This window comes from Rhipicephalus microplus, chromosome 2 (assembly GCF_043290135.1).
Source record: "Rhipicephalus microplus isolate Deutch F79 chromosome 2, USDA_Rmic, whole genome shotgun sequence".
Classification (NCBI taxonomy): Eukaryota; Metazoa; Arthropoda; class Arachnida; order Ixodida; family Ixodidae; genus Rhipicephalus; species Rhipicephalus microplus.
Window position 1 is genome coordinate 206,030,835 of NC_134701.1, and position 18,954 is coordinate 206,049,788.

General features: G+C 43.0%; 1 protein-coding gene across 1 annotated transcript in view; it reads left to right on the forward strand.

Moving 5' to 3' along the window:
* The first annotated feature begins 1,189 nt into the window (after window positions 1-1,189).
* The window catches only part of Cyfip (Cytoplasmic FMR1-interacting protein Sra-1), a 54,656-nt gene continuing 36,891 nt past the window's right edge, over window positions 1,190-18,954 (forward strand). The window contains exons 1-12 of the mRNA XM_075887273.1: window positions 1,190-1,290; window positions 1,890-2,186; window positions 3,641-3,718; window positions 3,799-3,900; window positions 5,780-5,961; window positions 6,716-6,941; window positions 7,805-7,909; window positions 9,938-10,141; window positions 13,130-13,303; window positions 13,810-13,905; window positions 14,323-14,462; window positions 14,919-15,066. Coding sequence (XP_075743388.1) covers window positions 1,980-2,186; window positions 3,641-3,718; window positions 3,799-3,900; window positions 5,780-5,961; window positions 6,716-6,941; window positions 7,805-7,909; window positions 9,938-10,141; window positions 13,130-13,303; window positions 13,810-13,905; window positions 14,323-14,462; window positions 14,919-15,066 — 1,662 coding nt within the window. The 5' untranslated portion in view covers window positions 1,190-1,290; window positions 1,890-1,979. The remainder of the gene's footprint in view (window positions 1,291-1,889; window positions 2,187-3,640; window positions 3,719-3,798; window positions 3,901-5,779; window positions 5,962-6,715; window positions 6,942-7,804; window positions 7,910-9,937; window positions 10,142-13,129; window positions 13,304-13,809; window positions 13,906-14,322; window positions 14,463-14,918; window positions 15,067-18,954) is intronic.

Genomic DNA, 18,954 nt, shown 5'->3' on the forward strand with positions numbered 1-18,954 from the left:
AACACGCGCGGCCTGTGACAGCACGGGAGCATTCACGTAGCAACGAATGAGAACGGCCGTACGTGTTCGCACTTGACAAAACAGACGGCAATGCAGTAGCTCTGGCCTTCGGAGATCACAGGCTTCGTAAGAACATTACAATAAAGTTTTTTCCATCCATCGTATGAACACTTCGCCGACGCACTGGGGTTTCATGCATGTGCGTCCGGTCAGTCACACGTGAACCGTGCGAAAGCATTTATTTCATCGTCGACCTTGTCCTTCGCGACAAGCAAAACTCGGCAGCAAGAACACTTTCACCTTTGACAACACCACGCTTGGCATTGCAATCTAGAAAATGCAGTACGTCCGACGACTGTAATCCGCACATCATACTGAGAAACTTTATGGCGCACACACTCAGATGAAGCTGCGGCGCGGTGGATGGCCGCGCTAGCTCCAACCACCAGGTTCAACTAAGCATTTAGCAATCACATGAAGCAGCGACGATATGGTGGCTAGAATTGCTCGACCAGCACTGCGCGCAACTAATGTAGCCTACGAGTATTTTTCTAACTACTGACGCGATGTACGCTGGCTTAGGTCGCAGCTGGCCTGTGAAATACATATGATATGCAATGATTGAAAAAATAACGCGAGATTCTTAGCCTTCTGTTTATCGCAGCGACGACACTCCAGTCCTCCTTGGGAGTGGCCTAGGCCATGGCCAAGATTTCATCGGAGTTTTCACCATCAACACATCGCAGGCGGCTACTATCTCGCAGTGTTTACCTTTAGCTGCAGCGCCCGTGGCGCCCCCTGTATTCAAAATACTTGTAATTTGTATTTAAATAACAAACCTGAACTAATCGTTAAACACCTTTTTAATAAAAGTTTTGTAGGTTAAACGCAATAAGCACGAATAATTTAGACATTTAATTAGCTTTAGGTAATAATTTTTTTAAGTGACGTCACTTCTTTGCGGTGCAGAAGCCAGTTTTGTGTGGGGATAGCTGCTGCACCGCACAGTGCAGAAGACGCTGCCAAAATATTTCAATGCTGAAAACTATTAGATGAATTAATGTGGGTTGAAATAGCTTGCAAGATTCAATGACACATAATTAGCACAATTAAAAGGTTTCGTGTTGTTTAACCATAGTTGCTTGATGTTTCTTACTACGCGTGAAGTGCTTTGATGCTATCAGATGGCGCTCCTTGTAAAAGCATCAAAATGGCTGCCTTTTTGGCTGTTGGGGAGTGCCGAAAGTTACTGGGACGGTAGTTCAAGGCTGGCGTTTTTCCCTCGCTGAGGTTTGTAGCGGCTTCCGAATCATATTCAGAGCAAACTGTTTTCGGGTTACACACATGTCTTGCTTCCGCGAGCCTTCGCTAAGCGATCTTTAATTAAAAATGACATAGTGGGGCAAGGGAACTCCGGAAACAAGTAGTAACCCCATGTTTCTTCAGCATGTTTCGATCCCGATATGATGAAATTTGTTCTATGTCAGGTAATAAAACAGTACTCAAGTGTAAACATGTCTGCTAAGCGTGGTGATAAGAACCATAAGGCGCCCAAACAAAGTTTGCGTCCACTCTGCGTGTTGCGTGGCCGCCCGTACCCGTGTGGTTTGTCCGTAGTGATCGCGCGAGTGTGATTCGGAAGCTGACTAACGCGTCTTGTATCATCTTCCGGCTGGCTGGAAAGAGATATGTATACGTAAAAGCGATAGCGCTAAGCCCCTCCCATCTGAAGTGCGATGGCCACGCTATCGCACTTGAGACGTAGCGCGATGTGTGTCCAGCTCCAGAATATTCTACCGTCGAGTGCGACATTTCCCAGTGTTTAGAGAAGCTTGGAAAATACGTCGAAAGCGAATTCACTCGCTTGGCGCCGTGCAACTATGTCGCAGGACGCGGGACAACCCGGCGTCGGCAGCGGTGAAGAGTCGGCCGAGCAGAGGACCGAAACTGCTGCTGCCACCGACGCAACAGGCAGGAGCATGGCAGCGGAGGTGACGCTAGCCGACGCCTTGTCCAACGTCGATGTGTTGGACGAGTTGCCGCTACCGGATCAACAGCCCTGCATCGAAGCCCTGCCCTGCAGCATAGTGTATCACGCCAACTTCGACACGAACTTTGAGGACCGAAATGCATTTGTCACAGGAGTCGCCAAGTACATTGAAGAAGCCACCGTCCATGCCGAGCTTGTAAGCTCTTACTCTATTAATATGCTCGAACACAATCTGTCAATATATCATTGTGTTGATAGGATCTAGCAATGTATTTGTAATTGTGAGCATTATGTTCACCAGGGTCCCAGCGCAGTAATTGGATTTGTCTGCAACATTGCTAAATATGTATGCCAAAGTATTCAATGTCATGTGTGCACCGAGGTATCTGTACGAAGTGTATTGTCCTAACTCGGTTGGCTGGACAGCTAGCTTTCTTTCCAATTGCTTTAAATATGTCTACTGAAAGTCTTCTAGCTCTTCTATTGCTCATGTCTCATCTTGTGTGCTGCATGTCACTTAAAACATTGTCTTTACAGACCTCAGTTAACTTGCCATCCTGTTTGGATAAATACTTAACAACAACTTATGTTCTCTCACAATCTGAATTTTTCATGACTTCAGCATGAAAAGCAAAAATTTTAAATGCTGCTTTTCTCTTTCACTGTGTCATTTTGGAACACTCCCGCAGGAGATATTCATGTATTGTTGTCTGATTTCTTGTGTCTTGTGTTCACGGGATATGCGATGTTTTTTTCCACTCTTGGAATGCAGTTTGCAGGAACGCACTGCATATAAATATGCCAGCTTTTATGGTTGTGTCAGCTGCAATTATTCATCTTAATTTCCTCTTGGGGCACTACTTATTTTTGTTTACTGGAAACTTGTTTTCACCACACATCTTGTATTGTCACAGTCAAGAAATATGTGCAACTTCGCAGAAGTTCAAGAAGTTGTTGTGCCTAATTTAGTTCTGCCTACCTTATAAAATGTCATTTCCATCTCTCTACAGGAACACTAATATTAGAACATCATCATGTTCATGCCTTACACAATTAGAAAGCACATACCCAGCCTCTTGAAAAAAATATTTTTGATGTAAAATATAAAGAAAAGATACTGAAAGAAGTAGATCAACCACGCAATCACACGCTGACACGAAGAGCAAGTTAACAACCCAAATTCCCAACTTATTTTTTTAACACCTTATTTATGTTATTCACAGCTTGCCGCAAATGGCTTCAAGACATATGCAAATTGCTTTAGATTGTTTCTGTGGTGTATTTTATGTCATTATTGTGTTTTACCCACCTTGGTAACTTGGTACTTATGGTATGGGCAGTTAAGCATGTGGGCACAGAAACAGTGGTGTGCTTTGATTTGGGTGCTTGTTAAAGAAATCATGGGGTGGTCATAATTATTCAACCCCTCCTCTGCAGCGTTTCCCATCTTCATGGTAAAGTTTCCCGGTCATAAAATTTTAGAAGTTACCTTTTGGTGTTTGATGCACACTGTTAACGTGTACAATTGCATGCGCTGCACTGAAAGTTGATCTGGCTGGCTCTTATGTTTTTTATATGTGCACTTTTTATGTATTACTTTTTTTGTAACACCTCAGCGTAACATAACAAGTCACTCTTGATATGTTGCAGAATGAAATGCTTGAGCAAGGACAAGAGCATGCGGTCATGCTTTATACGTGGAGGTGTTGCTCACGTGCCATTCCACAGGTAAAACCTTTTATCTTTATCTTATTTTTTATTGCTTTGTTGTTTGCATAACTCTAACTATGTTGCATTTTTCTCTTTAGCCCAAGTCAAATGAGCAACCAAATAGGGTAGAGATCTATGAAAAAACGGTTGAAGTACTCGCACCCGAGGTGAACAAGCTGCTCAACTTCATGTACTTTCAGGTATGACATCAAAAGCGGTTTACTTGCATCACATGTGTTGTCTGTGAATTTTCTTTCAATCCCACTGAACAAAATGGCATCAAATTGCATTTTCATAGGCTTGTTCACTTAAGAAAGTGAAGCTTACAACGCAAGGACATTTAGGAAGGACGAGGCAATAATTTCATTCTTCACTATTCTTTACTACAATCTTTAGAGTGTTTCTATGTACAAGCTGTACCTTGGTAAACTAAAGGATGTCACAGTGTTATATTGGGAGAGGAGGCAGGAGGGACAACTTAAGGTTGTTCCTCCTGCCATTTATTTGCAGTTTCTGCTTCCTTTTTTTTTTTTTTTTGATAGCTCTAAACAGAATATTTCTTAAATGTGAGTATATCACTGATGCTTGGGTTGCCAGATTTTTAACTTCAGAAAGACCTTTTTGTAAAGCTAATTGGTTCATATGAATGAATGAGTAGTATACTGCACTAACACAACGAAAAAAAAAAGCAAAAGAAGAAGGGGAGGATCATTTATATTGCATATATATTGGCTTGTTATTCTGAACTAGTAAACAGTTAAAAGTTGGCTCTCATTTCTGTCTTTTTCTGCTTCCTTCCTTCATGCTTGTGCAGTATGCTACCTGTTCAATTTTACCACTGGTTTTGGTTGTCTGAACCAGTGCTGGCTATTTTGATGCTTTTCACGGTCTCCTAATGCTTATCAATGCACATATTGTTTACAAATCTAAGCTATTGTTGTGTTGCCTGACCAAAGGTTCTTGTTCATTCACATTCTTTAAAATGGGACCTTGCAGTGGTTTTTCAGCATGGTCAGGGAAGGCTGCAAATTGGTAATCCAGGCTCCTGAGAGCATGCAAGCGAAATATAGTGCAGCACGTGGCTTGGAATTTCCAATTAATTGCCAAAGTCAATTATAAATTGTACCTTCTTTTCTCGATGAATGATGCCATAAACCAATTCATAGCTACCGTGCGAATGGCACCACGTCGCCGAACATGCACTTGCGATCACACTTAAAGCAAGCGGCACGTTCAAAGAAAAAAAAAGTGCTCAAGGTCCTGACACACGCTAACGAATAAATGTCTTCTGGCCACCTTGTCATGCCCCCACCTCCTCTCATGAAGCTTTTAACATGCTTGCTGATACGAAAAAAAAGAGGAAGTGCCTGACGCATGCAACAGATCACTGTAGCTCTGTTTGTACCTGACAGATTCTGAAATGTCTTGGGCAATAAGTTCTTTATTTGAATTAAGCCATTTGATGATTTCTCGGAAAAGTGTGTTGCAGGGCCCTTGTAAAATTTGTCACAGAAGGGTACTTTTGTATACCTTCTCACTGTGACTGCTTTCAAAGTCAAATTCCACAAGGGTGAAAGGCTGAATGTGTCATATGTGACAGTTTAAATTTGATCCCCTGCATCCTATGCAAGAACTATATATCAGTTTTGACATTCTGGAGTGAAGTGTCAATAGTGCGTAACTGAGCAATCGAATTGTTGATTAGTTGATCACCAAAAAGAATATTGCTTGTATATCACTTAATCATTTATTAGTGTGAATATACTTTTCTAACCAAAAATAAAAATGAAGTTATTTTTCTAGAAGTAAAATAGTGATTCAGCTTTTATGGGTTCACATATTCTTTTTTCTTTTCTAATTATCAATGCTTGGATTTTGTGAACCTTCTCAGTTGGTGTCTAAGCCCACATTCACTCATCTGTTAGCATTCTACAAAAGCTTATGTCTAGTATTCTATTGGCATAGGCATAGTGCTCAGTTATTGCTTCAATGTACTTCTTTGGATGCCGCATTATGGGCCACCCTGCTTAGCTTGAGAGAATGGTTAGCAGTGATTGCAGCATCTAACTGCACTTTCAGAGGAGGGCAATCGACCGGTTCACAGCTGAGGTTAGGAGGTTGTGCCATGCTGAAAAACGGAAAGACTTCGTGTCAGAAGCCTATCTCTTAACCCTTGGCAAGTTCATCAATATGTTTGCTGTGCTGGACGAGCTGAAGAACATGAAATCAAGCGTGAAGAACGACTATGCAACTTACAGGAGGTACGTTTCTTATTATTAGGTGTTTTAAATATGTAAATTGTATAGTATTGCATTTGTGATGGGCGTGTGTAGTCTTAGATGCATGTAAATCCGCCCTGTGGTGCCTTGCAAAGGTACAGGTGGAAATACTGTTATATCTGTTACAATGAGAATCCTGAGTGCCTCACTCTCATTCTTAAATTTTAAATGTCACGCAATCGAATTTTGGCCTTGGCTGGTAAAAATTAAATGCTTGAGGCCCAAGTACTTAAACTTAGCTGCATGTTAAAGAGCCTCAGGTAGTCCAAACTTCCAGTGCCCGCCACTATGGCATCTCATAATCGTATTGTAGTTTTGAGATGCTAAACCCCAGAAATTATTATTATTAGATTGTGAAAGATGATGAAAGTAATGAAATCCCCTTTCACGGATAAAATATATCTTATCGTTGTTATCACATAAAGGTTAGAAATGCATGTTGCACTGTCTTTACTGGCAAAACGCATCAAGTTCTGAGTAGGTACTCTCGAAGTAGGCATGGAGATTAAACTTATATTTAAGTATTTTTGTTTTTGTTTCCTTACAGTAGTAATTTGCAATTGTATGAACATCTTATGGGTTTAATGGTGTACAGGTTAGGTATCGTATCGATCTTATGTCTCAGTTTCTTGCCTATTGTTCTTTTCAAGTCCTCTTGGTTAGACACGAGATTCTGCTCAGTCCAATCATGGAAGCTTCCATTCTATATATTAAGTTTATTTAATATTTGTTCCAGGGCAGCCCAGTTCCTGAAAGTAATGGCTGACTCTCAAGCACTTCAGGAGTCGCAGAACCTGTCCATGTTCCTGGCGACGCAGAACAAAATACGGGATACGCTCAAGGAGACTCTGGAGAAAATTGTTGGCTATGATGACCTCTTAGCAGACATTGTCAACATCTGTGTCCAAATGTACGAGACCAAAATGTACATGCTGCCTGCAGAAAAGCACATGCTGGTTAAAGTGAGTACACCACACAATGGTCATTGAAGTTTTAAAGTAAGGACTGACACTCTAAAGCTTCCGTTTATGAAAAGTTTACATTCACAATTTAGTCTCCCCCTGTTTAGCCACGATATGTGAGATTAATTGCGTTTTTTTTTAAATAAAGCAGTCTAACATAAAAAACATGTGTGATTCTATCTGTAAATCCTGTTCCTTGCCAAAAAGTCGATTACATTTTGTTATGAAGCGCAAGAATTTGCTAGGCACCAAGTCTGAGCAGTACAGGCAGTGGAAGGTCATTGCAGTATTTTGATAGCCCAGAAACAGGCCCATTGTGGTGGGGTTATTGTTAAGCTGCAGTAGTGGCCATCTTATTTTCCACATTTGTAGGTCGCTTTACTGCGTGTGAATGCGAGCCGGTACGTATCTGTAGTTGGGCGCCTCATGTGCAAGATTCACCTTGAAACGATTGCTCGACCAGCACTGCGCGCAACTAATGTAGCCTACGAGTATTTTTCTAACTACTGACGCGATGTGCGCTGGCTTAGGTCGCAGCTGGCCTGTGAAATACATATGATATGCAATGATTGAAAAAATAACGCGAGATTCTTAGCCTTTTGTTTATCGCAGCCGTATCAAGAGACTGCGTGATGTTAGCTTTTTGACATGTCTCTTGCTGTTCAAAAGGATCATGTAGCTTGACGAAACACTTTATTGATATTTCTACTTCTTGTGCTTCCTTATGATATGTGTGATATGAAGAAAACACAGGTTTTTTTTGTTGTTGTTGGCAAAATTATTTTGTGCATTTTGTTGTCAGTGGCCGTTTCGAAAAAGCTGCTTGCTGACTGTTTATGGCTTCCTGATTTCCCTGTTCTTAGGTGATGGGATTTGGTCTCTTTCTAATGGATGGAGAGGTGTGCAACATCAACAAACAAGACCAGAAGAAGCGGATTAACATCAGCAAGATTGACAAGATATTCAAGGTCAGATTGTTTTCTGTTGCCTACGCACATTCTATTGGGCCTGCCCAGACCGTGCAACCCAACACGCTAGATGTATTCCGTAAGAAGCTCTGTAAAGGATGGATCTGAGTACCGTAGTGTTGTCATTCTTCCTGGTAAATTCAAGTGACCAGGTTGATCTGGTTCAAATACGTTACTGCTTTAACTAAATCCACTGGTGTTGACGAAACTTAAGTTGAAACAGTCAGACTTCTCTTGTTTATGTCAGTAGTTTCAGCTTGTGGTCAAAAGAAAGTGAGATGCATAGCTCAATACAGGAATTTTATCGTCCGCATAGTCAGCATGTATTGACTTAATCTCAGTGCAATGCAAACGACTTTAATCGATCACTTTAGTGAACGTGCTATGATGTTGAATGGATCGTTCGACGTGCAGCATATGAGAACCAACGTTAAAAGTGTTACTTTTCTCTTTTTTTTTTTTCAAAAATGAATGCAGCCAAAATTTAATTACGCACATATTTGCAGCCTATGATTTCATTCTTTTTATGTCAAAATGGAACGTAGCTACCTTTAGAATCATGAAGTATATGATTACATGCTAGTTACAATTAATTACTGAAACTCACACAAAACAACATACACATTAGTACTTTCCTTTTTTTCTTGGAGTGCAATACCCAGTGCCTTAGAATTATGGTATGTGAATTTGGCAAATTTGAAGACAGTGTGTCGTAATTCATGTCTGAAGAGGTTAATCTAAAAAGAATGAAAATTATTGTAGCAGTGTTTCATAACTTGATAAATGGGACACTTAGTAGCTGTATTATGGATAGCTATTTTATTCTTTTTTATTTTTTTTCCTCTCTTTTTTTATGTGTGTTAACTTTTCCACCTGCCAGCGCACATTTATTTATTTATTTACAATACTGCTAGCCCTTGCGGGCTGTAGCAGGGGTGGGAGGTGAACAGGTGAACAATACACAAACAATGTTAGGCAAAAAACAAGTCCAGCCGTCGTTGAAAATCCTGGAGGATCTACATCCTGTAAGTACCTCGGGAGGAAGCGCATTCCAGTCAACAATAGATCGCACCAGAAACGAAAACTTAAATACATCCACCCGCGGTACATAAGCTTGGACAGAAAATGAGTGATTGGTACGAGCCGACACTCGTCCTGGGGGGCGCAGGTATACACTGGGATCCAGCTTGTAGTTCTTATGATACAGGTCATAAATAAATTTTAAGCGAGCTATTTTTCTACGTGTAGCTAACGATTTACCCTTTGATGGAACATTAGTCTATGTTTTTTATTTGGCAGCAAACTTTCTTCGCTCTGTGAAATGTTTTTGCATCAGGAAACATACTAACAATAAATAAATTCCCTTACCAAAATTATTGACATGCTGGCTGAAGCTGTTATGCGAGATGAGACACAAGGAGTTGCGTATTGGTATGATTTTGTTCACTGTGCCATACTCATTTATAGAAGGCTATTTTTATGCTCACATGTTTTTGAACTTGTTCAAGATATAGAGGCATGACAGGAAAAAAGACAGTTATGCGGCAACAAACATGCTTTTTTTGCTGTGTTCTGTAAACAAGAATTGCAGTTCCTGTCAGATGATAATGTCAAAGCCCTTTGCTGTATGATTGAAAAAGTACTGCAGTGCTCTATTGCAGTTGCCTCTCTATGAATTTGATTATTAGCGCATTGTTCTTGTCGTTTCTTTTTTCTTTCTGATCATTGCAATTACTGTAATAGGCATACTTCAGATCTGTATGTTAATACTAGAAGTCGCTATGGTGTTCCGCACCAAATTTCAAAAATGCCTATGAGACTTGCATAAGTCAATATGGAGGTCGCGTTACCCTGTTGTAGCTAAATCTTGAATCTTGAAATTGAAGCTAAAAGGTTGAGCTTTTTGCTGCTTCTCTCTTTATCTTTAAGGGGCAGATTAGGTGAACGCAGCTGAACAAATAATTGTAAGTCTTGTACTTCGATTCTGTTCCGCAAACAGTGGTACTCTGTTCATGCCCCTCTATGTAGGCTCTGGAGATGGTGCCACTGTTTGGAGACATGCAGATAGCACCATTCCACTACATTAAGTGCAGTCCACACTACGAGGCATCCCGTTGGCCATTGGCCAGTTCAAGCAGTCCCAGCCCTCAGTCTGACCTCCTGCAGCACCTGCCAGCCATACGTGACGATTACGAACGCTACATCAGCGAACTCGCACGTCACAGCAATGAGGTAGCCTTCTTCTCTACCTTCACTCGGTGCAGTGCTCTTTCTTGCACTGCATCGCTTTATTGAAACTAAAACGTTTGCGTTTGCTGAAGACGAGATATGAGTCTGAATCTAATATCCTTGATGTTGTGAGCAGTGTGAGAGGGGGGGGGGGGGGACAGCGAATTCGTGTTTCATCAATGATTACTTGTAACCTACCTACATAAATGTGATCTATTCATTTGCAAAAGATGCCTTTCCACCATTTAGTATTACAGTTGACGACTGATAATTCGGACTCCACGAGGAATGCAAATAAGTCCGAATTATCGAAAGTCCGAAAAAACGAATGCGTCGAAAAAAAAAAAAAAACTTTTATTGACACTTCAGTCTACCGGTGGCCGAAAAAAGTCGTTGATGCTTTGCTGCATGCACTTCCGCTTACGGGCACGCAAGTCCGCCTGTATCTCCGCCAGTGTGATACGATCGCTGTACAACGACGAAAGAACAGCGAGGGCTCGAGACAGGTCCGCACGCGACGGCTCCAGAGCACACGGCGCGTCATCATCGTCAGAGTCAGAACTGCTGTCTGATGGTTGCAGAACCTGCTCAATTATGTCGTCGTCATTCAATTCGGCACACGACGACACTGCACTGTCGACGTTTGCAAAGTCTTCAAACGTAACAGTGTCGGGAATCGGCACACCGCAGCTTCGCAGGTCGTCGATAACGTCCACACCTGAGCTCGATGCGCTGGGCGGCAGGTCCGGCTCTTCAGTTGCATTGTCGGGTTCTTCAGCTGCAGTGTCGGCGATGTCGGGCTCACTACGCAACGTAAATTCTGCGTGCCGGAAACAGTTGCTGATCGTGCCTGCCGACACTGCCTTCCAGGCATCGGCAAGCATGTTCACGGCTGACATCAAATCAACATTGTATTTTATCTGGTTCTCTAAGCAGAGCAACACGCGCTGCAGCAAGCGTGAATGATACAGCACCTTCAAATTCTCGATAATACCTTGGTCCATAGGTTGCAGAATACTGGTCGTATTCGGCGGCAGGTATTCTAGCTCGATGGCTTTCAGACAGCTGATCAGCGCATGGGCAGAGCAGTTATCTACAAACAAAAGGACCTTGCGCTTTAGCAATTCAAACTTTCGGTCCAATTTTCCGACATACTCTGCGAACAGCTTCTGCGTGACCCACGCCTTCGTATTGGGTTCGTACCAGACAGGCAGATTTTTTTTCCCCTTAAAACATCGAGTGTTTTTCGATTTCCCGATTACCAGCAGCGGGAGTTTTTCCGTGCCAGAAGCGTTGTAGCCGACAACGACAGTGACTCGTTCCTTGCTGAGTTTACCTCTGTGGCAAGGTTCTCCAGAACGGGCGAGTGTCTTCTCCGGTAGTAGCTTATAGAAAAGCCCGGTTTCATCAAGGTTCAAGGTGTCGTCAGCCGAGTAGCGCCGAAGCAGCTCCACCAACTTTCCACCGCGGTAGTTCGCTAGCGACCAGTGTGCTATCCACGGCACCGCTCTCACCGCACATTTTTTTGAAAGCGAAGTCGTACCGCTTTTCAAAGTTCCGGAGCCAGCCATCGCTGAACTTAAATCCATCAATGCCAAGGCGAAGTGCCAATGTCTCAGCCTTTTGCTTCAAGAGGTGGCCGGAAACGGGAACCCGTTGAGCGACGGTAGCGTTAAGCCAAATGCTCAACGCTTCTTCGAACTGCGGATGAACACCTTGGCGCACCCCCTTTTGTTCACTTCCGGATGATGTCTCCGTCGCGCCTAAAAACTTGTCCTTATTCTTCATGTAGTCCGATATGGTTTTCTTCGAAATGTTGAACTCTCGAGCAACTTCGACTTGCGGACGACCACTGAGCACTTGCTGAATGATGGCTGCTTTCTTTGCCATGGTTAGCGTTGTATATCTGCGGCGTTTCGTCGGCGCGGCCTTCGGCGCTGGCTGTGAGGGCACCGTTGGTGCAATTTAACTTCAGATCTTGTGAGACAGCTGGACGTAAAATAAAGCAAGTCTCAAAATAAGTATGAACGCGCGCAGAATTCAGCAAAACACTGTACCGTGCACACATGTGACAGAATGGCGGCGATAGCCGCACAGCGAGGGTATACAGGAACCGGAATGTGGGATGATCGCGATCTCGATACGATCCCCCACAGTTAAGCCGTGCCTCCAAGATCGGCATTTTTAAGTACAAATCTCTGAGGCATAAAGTTGCGATCGAAATAAAGCCTCATAGATTACCAATTATGTAGCTTTCATTTTGATCTCTGAGGCCATACTTTGTATGGTTTGAGTGCCGGAGGAGAAAATGGCTGCTGATTCGGCATGCGCGACAGTCGGGCAGGGTCCGAATTATCGAATGTAGATCTGGCAGCTGTCCGAAATATCGGTCGTCTTTACACATTACTTCTATTGGACCATCGGCAGTGCCACGCGACTGTCCGAATTACCGAGCATGTCCGAATTATCGGTGTCCGATTTATCAGTCGGCGACTGTACAAACCCTTTTGTGCTCACCAACCGGTCTCTATGACATTTAAAAGGCGAGGGCTCCCTCTCATATTGTGCATGACAGTATATAACTGTGTAGTACTGTCCACATTTCGTGGAAGGCTCAATACAGGAAAAAACTGTTATTAATGCACGTCCATACCCTATAAGACACTTTGGCCATGAGACAGTGATTATAAGTATAAAAAATGCAAGCATTATGTAGAATAGTGGCATTAGGGTGGATTAAGCCTGCCTTCATGCCAAGTGGTTGGTTGGCTTTGTTGTTGATAGTGTTCTTAGAAGGAAACTCAAAATATAAATAGTAAAAAAGAACTTTGTGTTCAGAAGTGATTTCTTTCGATGTCGCTGAGATATAACATCTTTATGTTTTTTTCTTTCCCCACATTATTTAATAATATTGTCAAGGTCTAGAGACAAGCATAGTGCTCTCGTTTTTTTTTTTATTATTTTAGACAATTTGAATATTACATATTTTAGGTCACAACAACAGTGAAAGAAACACCACGAACTGACGCAGAGAACAAGGAACTGAACGACCTTGCCCTTAGGGGCCTCCAGCTCCTGTCTGACTGGACAACTCACGTCACAGAACTCTACTCATGGAAGTTGATGCATCCTACTGACCCACATCAGAACAAGGAATGTCCGCAGGTTAGTATTTCTGTTCTTGCTGCATTTGAAGGCCAGCTAAGAAGTACCAAGATGTTTGGTCTTCTGCTATTGAAGTTTCGTGTTGTATTGCTTAGGAGCTTATAACTTTTCAACCCTTTCTCTTTAATCATTGATCAACTTGTGTGTAAAGCTCATCAGCCATCAGTGTCTCAGTAAATGAGCTTGCATCATGATGCTGTGAACGAGTTAATGGAAAAGAACGGCTATTTGGGCTAGTACTTGGGTGCTTGAGTTGTCCCTCTTAGCCTTTTGTTCCTCGCCTTCAGTATGCTTTTCTTCCAGCACTTCCGTGCATGTGCTGCAACCCCTATTAACATGGAGTGAATGGACTTGCTGATTGAATATGCTAGTGTCCTATCACTAACCACTGTTAAGTGCTCACAACAATCAACTTATTTTTCTTGTGTCTTAGTGTTTCCTGTACTTTTGTATGATGTGAATATTAAGCATTCTATACTCACCACTTTTTTTTTTTATGGCCACAGGAGGCTGAAGAGTACGAGCGAGCCACACGCTACAACTATACTGACGAAGAAAAGTTTGGCTTGATCGAAGTGATAGCCATGGTAAAAGGCCTGCAGGTATACCCCGAGACATTTACCTCTTACTGTTGATGTTAAGTGCATGCCTTTGTGTACTGAAGTAACCAGTAGTGCACAGAGCTGCTTATGGGATTTCTTTACATTTGTATTGACATTTTCTTTTGAAGTGCATGAAATTGTAAGTTGCGTTTGTAAGAGAGATCACTGGGCTTAATTTCTACACATCAGTAGTTAAAAGGGCAGTTTTCCTATCGGGTTATTGTAGCTACATTGTTGAATGTGCTGTACTGGGCTAGGTTATTATTCCTATCCTCTTTGATACAATTGGATCAAGTTCTTTTGCCCCAGTTCATATGTTTCCATCCGGACATTCTTCCTTGGACTGGAATTTGTTATACACCTGAACATATGCATGCGGATGCGCTTCACTTACCACTACTCGTTCTTGGCCACCAGGTTCTCATGAGTCGAATGGAAACGGTGTTCACAGATGCCGTCCGGCGACACGTGTATTATGAACTGCAGGGATTTGTGCAGCACACTTTGCGAGAACCACTGCGGAAGGCTGTGAAAAACAAGCGAGACCTCGTCCGCAGGTGTGATAGCATTCAGAGTTTCGTTCTCATATTGCTTTGCACATTAAAGTTAAATTTGCTGTTGTATGGTGTTACGAGATCTAAATAGCAAATTCAAACTTTGCTGCTGCTTTCTTAAATGGCATCTAGTTAATGCAGCAAAGTCGAATGCAAAATGAAACTGCAATGTTTCAGATTTGGTGTCTTATAACGCTTCTTGCCATGTTTCTTCTTTTATCTCATGTCAAAACTACACTTCAAGAAGTTGATTATACAGAGTAATTTTAATTCATAAACAAGACACAGGTATTAATGAAGTCTAGGCTTATGCGACTACTCCAACGCTTTGATTATTCAATATTCAGAGCATTCGAATAAAGGCATGACATTTATCAGAAGATTTGTGTTTGCTACATGGGTGTATTGCTGAGAGAGCCCGCATTACGGTTGCATAAATACGATCTTTTCATTGGGCAGCATCATCATGTCTGTCCGAGAGACGTGTGCTGACTGGAAGCGTGGGACAGAACCTAACGAGGACCCAGCTCTCAGGGGGAAGAAGGACCCTGACAATGGATTTGACATTTCTGCACCGCGGAGAAACGTTGGCCCTTCCAGCACGCAGGTCCGCTCACTTCCTTACTTCCCAACATTCACATTGATTATGCTAATACTGTTGAACCCCTTTATAAAGGACACTAATGTAATCTGCACCGCGGAGAAACGTTGGCCCTTCCAGCACGCAGGTCCGCTCACTTCCTTACTTCCCAACATTCACATTGATTATGCTAATACTGTTGAACCCCTTTATAAAGGACACTAATGTAACATACAACTGGTTGTAAGAGACACCGCTGTGCCCTACGTCAAAATAGGCATTGATCGGAAAATGAGGGTGTGGTACCCTCCTTATAAGAGACACCTTATAAAAGGGAAACGAACTACTCCCAAGTGCTTGTATCTTGTAAGGGGCTGTAGTTGTATAAAATGTCATATTAATGCACTGAGAAGTACAATAATTTGCTAGAGAACATAAAGGGACACTAAAGGCAATTATTAACTCGACGTTGATTGTTGAAATAGCGGTCCAGAAACCTCGTAGTGTTACTTTTGTGCTAAAGAAAGGCCTATTTTGAAATAAAATCATGTTTTAGTGATCCGCATTGAGTTGGCGCTCTTCAAATTACCCGCCTCAAGAAGCGGACCGACCAGACCGACTCACGTCACTGTTGCCGTGCACAACGTTGTCCGGCTTTACTGTGCTAGTAGCAGCAGACTGAAAGCAGTGGGAGCCACAGCAGCAATAACGGCCATGGATCAATTTCCCACCATTGGCTCCGAGATTGGAGGCGTTTTTTGGTTCAACTGTGCCCCGCTAGATGGCACCACCTGTCCAGTGTAACTACATGAAAATTGAATTTTTGAACCACTCACGTCATTCTCCATAGCATCGTCTGGCGGTTCTTTTTTCCATAGATCAAACGGAAATGAAAAAGCAGCATTTTATTGCATCTCTTTATGCATGGAAAATTCTTTATTTAGTGCAGCTAGATCAATTACTAGTGATTAATTGTAGGCGGTCTGTCTGATGTCATAGGGATCTTTTTGAGAATGTCCTACTGCTGTGCATGTGTTCTTGTACATTTACCATAATTTCTAGGTAAGTAGGGCACTGTTTTTGATAACATTGTCGTTTTAGATGTTGTCATACATTGAGCTTTCACTCTGATGTGAATTTTTATTTGACTTTAGTGTCCCTTTAAGTCAGTCAATGTTTTGCTGGAGATATCTTAAAGGTAAAACGGCACTTTGGTGTTCATGCTGAATATACATATGTTGTAAGCTTACTGAAGCCTTAAAGGCTTGAGGGATGTTGGTGTGTTCCCTTTTTGCCCTTGTGATCTGCGGCTTCAAATTTTGTAGAGTATTCAAAATATATTTTCAAACAGAATTTAGAATAAACATCAGAAGGGGCAGTGGGCTATTTGCCTGTTATCTCTAGTTAAATGCTGTCTTGCTTGCATTCTTATGTTGTGCACACGCCCATCCACTTCTATAAACACGTTACTCTTCAAATTGCTAATACTTATAAGTATCTTGCCACCCTTGAAAATGATGTTTTTTACTTTTTCAAAGAAAAGGGAACTTCAATTTTTAATATTTTAAACATCTACGGATGTTCAGAATTGTGCTTTAGAAAAAATGATGTCTGTATGTAGTTTTGTTCAAGAGCTGTGTTGGTATTTGGCACAGAGTTTCCTATATACTATCCACAAAAGGGAACTCTGGCGCTGCTGTCTATGGGAGCTGCAACGTGTGGCACTTCAGCGAGTATATATACAGTAGAGGGAACTCTGGCACTAGTGTCTATGGGAGTTGCTACACACCGCACTTGAGTGAGCATATGTACATTAGAGGGAATTCTGGCACTAGTGTCTATGGGAGTTGCTACGCACCGCACTTGAGTGAGCATATATACACAAGAGGGAACTTTGGCGCTAGTGTCTATGGGAGCTGCAACGTACGAACTCTGGCACTAGTGTCTGTGGGAGTTGCTACGCACCGCACTTCAGTGAGCATATATACAGTAGAGGGAACTCTGGCGCTAGTGTCTAAGGGAGCTGCAACATACGGCACTTCAGCGAGCATATACAGTCGCTGACCGTTTATTCGGACTCGACGGAAACCGCCGAAAAAGTCCGATTAATTCTAAGACGGTTTGCTTGGAAATGGAAAATTCCCAAGCCACTTCAGACTGAGGTCGGCCGCCTTCTACCTGGCGACCAATCTCCGCTTTCTTCGCCATGGTGAGCATCTTGTAGCTCCCACGTTGACCACGTTTCTTAATTCCCGACGGCGCAGCAACGAGGAACGTCGGAGCCATTTCAGCACGCCATGGAACACGCAAGAGAGCGACAACACAGAGAACAAGACGAATCAGGCCTAGCCGCAGAAGCAGCTGACTGACACATGCCAAACGCCACAGCGAACAGACTCCATAGGTGGCTTGGCTTGGCTGCTCGACTGGCTAAAATAAAAAAATGTGTTGCCCCACATAGCCTTCGAGATCGGCAATGGCGATTTCTGCGTGCATTTTGGCACTGGCCTGACGTCCATCCATAGCTAGTGCAGCATATCAGTGCTGGCAACCAAGCAAACGTATTCAGGCCTAGCCGCAGAAGCAGCTGACTGACACATGCCAAACGCCACAGCGAACAGACTCCATAGGTGGCTTGGCTTGGCTGCTCGACTGGCTAAAATAAAAAAATGTGTTGCCCCACATAGCCCTCGAGATCGGCAATGGCGATTTCTGCGTGCATTTTGGCACTGGCCTGACGTCCATCCATAGCTAGTGCAGCATATCAGTGCTGGCAACCAAGCAAACGTATTCAGGCCTAGCCGCAGAAGCAGCTGACTGACACATGCCAAACGCCACAGCGAACAGACTCCATAGGTGGCTTGGCTTGGCTGCTCGACTGGCTAAAATAAAAAAATGTGTTGCCCCACATAGCCTTCGAGATCGGCAATGGCGATTTCTGCGTGCATTTTGGCACTGGCCTGACGTCCATCCATAGCTAGTGCAGCATATCAGTGCTGGCAACCAAGCAAACGTATTGTTAACGTCGCTGTCAGCGTGTAATGGCGTACGGCAACGTATCCGGTCAGTCAAACAGAGTCCGAATAATCGAATGGCGCACAGTGGGGCATCTGAATTTTCAATCGTGAGTTTACATTAGAATCAATGGGGTAAGTGGAGGTGCCATGAAGATGTCCGAATAAACGGGCATGTCCGAATTTTCGGCGTCCGAATAAATGGTCGGCGACTGTATACAGTAGAGGGAACTCTGGCGCTAGTGTCTATGAGAGTTGCTACGCACGGCACTTGAGTGAGCATATATACACTAGAGGGAACTCTGGCGCTGGTGTCTATGGGAGCATCAACGCACAGCACTTCAGTGAGCATATATACAGTAGAGGGAACTCTGGCGCTAGTGTCTATGGTAGCTACAACGCACAGCACTTCAGTGAGCATATATACACTTGAGGGAACACTGGCGCTAGTGTCTATGGGAGCTGCAATGCACGGCACTTTAGCGAGCATGGGAATGATGGGTAGTACGCGAATTTGTCTAATCTTCATACTTTCGGCCCCGTTTGGCATCAAGTGGCTTGGAGCTGCTGAAACGACATTCAGCTAAAGTTCTGCAGTTGCACATCACCGCCTTAAGCATTAAGGCTCAATTCGAATGTGGCCATGAAGTTCACAACTGTGTGTTCTTTAATTCGAAACAAAAGCAAAACACGACAATAAACAAAGCCACAAGTGAGTTCAAAGTCTGCAACCATGAAGACTTGGCAAATCTGTGTATGACCCATCATTCCCATGGTTGCTGAATGATCACTGCGCCAGACTTCCCTCTAGTTAATTTTATGTTTCTTACAACTACCGGTGGACCTCCATGAAACAAAAACTGATAGGTCTTGTGAAAACAAGACCTACATTTTCATTAGT